The sequence below is a fragment of the Echiichthys vipera genome, assembly GCF_963691815.1.
Source record: "Echiichthys vipera genome assembly, chromosome: 1".
Lineage (NCBI taxonomy): Eukaryota > Metazoa > Chordata > Actinopteri > Perciformes > Trachinidae > Echiichthys > Echiichthys vipera.
The window spans coordinates 41,656,914-41,659,413 of record NC_139826.1 but is presented as its reverse complement, the minus strand read 5'-3'; the positions used below and the strand labels follow the sequence as shown (position 1 = coordinate 41,659,413).

The following is a 2,500-nucleotide window of genomic DNA, read 5'->3' as shown; positions in this document are numbered from 1 at the left end:
GTGCTAAAGTGTCCTCTAGGAGCATAAACGTGTGTTAAAGTGTCCTCTAGGAGCATAAACGTGTGCTAAAGTGTCCTCTAGGAGCATAAACGTGTGCTAAAGTGTCCTCTAGGAGCATAAACGTGTGTTAAAGTGTCCTCTAGGAGCATTAACGTGTGTTAAAGTGTCCTCTAGGAGCATAAACGTGTGCTAAAGTGTCCTCTAGGAGCATAAACGTGTGCTAAAGTGTCCTCTAGGAGCATAAACGTGTGTTAAAGTGTCCTCTAGGAGCATAAACGTGTGCTAAAGTGTCCTCTAGGAGCATAAACGTGTGCTAAAGTGTCCTCTAGGAGCATAAACGTGTGTTAAAGTGTCCTCTAGGAGCATTAACGTGTGTTAAAGTGTCCTCTAGGAGCATAAACGTGTGCTAAAGTGTCCTCTAGGAGCATAAACGTGTGTTAAAGTGTCCTCTAGGAGCATAAACGTGTGTTAAAGTGTCCTCTAGGAGCATAAACGTGTGCTAAAGTGTCCTCTAGGAGCATAAACGTGTGCTAAAGTGTCCTCTAGGAGCATAAACGTGTGCTAAAGTGTCCTCTAGGAGCATAAACGTGTGTTAAAGTGTCCTCTAGGAGCATAAACGTGTGCTAAAGTGTCCTCTAGGAGCATAAACGTGTGCTAAAGTGTCCTCTAGGAGCATAAACGTGTGCTAAAGTGTCCTCTAGGAGCATAAACGTGTGTTAAAGTGTCCTCTAGGAGCATTAACGTGTGTTAAAGTGTCCTCTAGGAGCATAAACGTGTGCTAAAGTGTCCTCTAGGAGCATAAACGTGTGTTAAAGTGTCCTCTAGGAGCATAAACGTGTGTTAAAGTGTCCTCTAGGAGCATAAACGTGTGCTAAAGTGTCCTCTAGGAGCATAAACGTGTGCTAAAGTGTCCTCTAGGAGCATAAACGTGTGCTAAAGTGTCCTCTAGGAGCATAAACGTGTGCTAAAGTGTCCTCTAGGAGCATAAACGTGTGTTAAAGTGTCCTCTAGGAGCATAAACGTGTGCTAAAGTGTCCTCTAGGAGCATAAACGTGTGCTAAAGTGTCCTCTAGGAGCATAAACGTGTGTTAAAGTGTCCTCTAGGAGCATAAACGTGTGCTAAAGTGTCCTCTAGGAGCATAGACGTGTGTGCTTCTCTGTCTCTGAACAAAAACCCTTGAAGAAATGAAAACAGATGAAACAAATTCAGAAACTTTATATAAATATGAATCACATCATCCTGGTTCTGCTGACCTCAGTTCTGGCTCCAGTGAGACCAGAACCAGAACTTTTTAAAGACTTCTTTCATCAAACATCACATCTGATCAAACACACACAGACACACACACACACACACACACTCGGGACTCACGGATCTTGGCCACACTCGCCACCAGGAGCCAGGTGGCGATGATGAACGGGGTCTGGACGTAGCTCCACTCCCACTGGACCACCCGGTACCCTCCGCCGCCGTGATGGTGAGGCTGCTCCCCGCCCTGCTCCTCTCCGGGGCCGGACGGTTCCTCCGCCGCGGACCGGGCCGAGGCTACACCGGGAGCCCCGTACTCCTGCCGGGGCTGCGGGAGGAGGAGGAGGGGCGGCGGGGCGGAGGGAGAGGCGGGGACCGGCGGAGAGAAGCCGAGTCCCGGCCCCCGGAGCGGCGGAGCGGCCGAGCCCGGCAGGTCGGCGGCAGCGGCCGGCAGCAGCAGCAGCATCACACCGAGCAGCAGCATCTTCACCCGGAGGACATCCCCCTCCTCCTCCTTATATACACACCGACACACAGACACACACACAGCCGAGCAGGGAGGCCGGAGCCCGGCATCAACACACCTACACACACACTCAGGCTCCGGTAACACGGAGGAGGAGACACCGGGGCTGGGACCCGCCCAGTCCGCTTTAAAGAGACACCGGAGACATGAACACATGAGGACATGAACACATGAGGACATGAACACATGAACATATGAGGACATGAACACATTAGGACATGAACACATGAGGACACGAACACATGAGGACATGAACACATGATGACGAGGACATGAACACACGAGGACATGAACACATGAGGACATGAACACATGAAGACATGAGGACATGAACACATGAGGACATGAACACACGAGGACATGAAGACATGAACACATGAGGACATGAACACATGAGGACACTGGAGACATGAGGACATGAACACATGAAGACGTGAATACATGAGGACATGAACACATGAGGACATGAACACATGAAGACACCGGAGACATGAGGACATGAACACATGAAGACAAGAGGACATGAACACATGAGGACCTGAAGACATGAACACACAAGGGCATAAACACATGAGGACATGAACACATGAGGACGAGGACATGAACACACGAGGACATGAACACATGAGGACGAGGACATGAACACACGAGGACATGAACACATGAGGACGAGGACATGAACACACGAGGACATAAATACATGAGGACATGAACACATGAACACA

At 49.5% G+C, this 2,500-nt stretch overlaps 1 protein-coding gene across 1 annotated transcript in view; it reads right to left on the bottom strand.

Moving 5' to 3' along the window:
• The window catches only part of slc9a5 (solute carrier family 9 member A5), a gene marked incomplete at its 3' end in the record, with an annotated part of 26,367 nt that extends 24,637 nt beyond the window's left edge, over positions 1–1,730 (bottom strand). The window contains 1 exon segment of the mRNA XM_083919117.1: positions 1,373–1,730. Within this exon segment, the coding sequence (XP_083775243.1) occupies positions 1,373–1,715 (343 nt within the window). The 5' untranslated portion in view covers positions 1,716–1,730.
• Between the last annotated feature and the right edge of the window lie 770 nt (positions 1,731–2,500).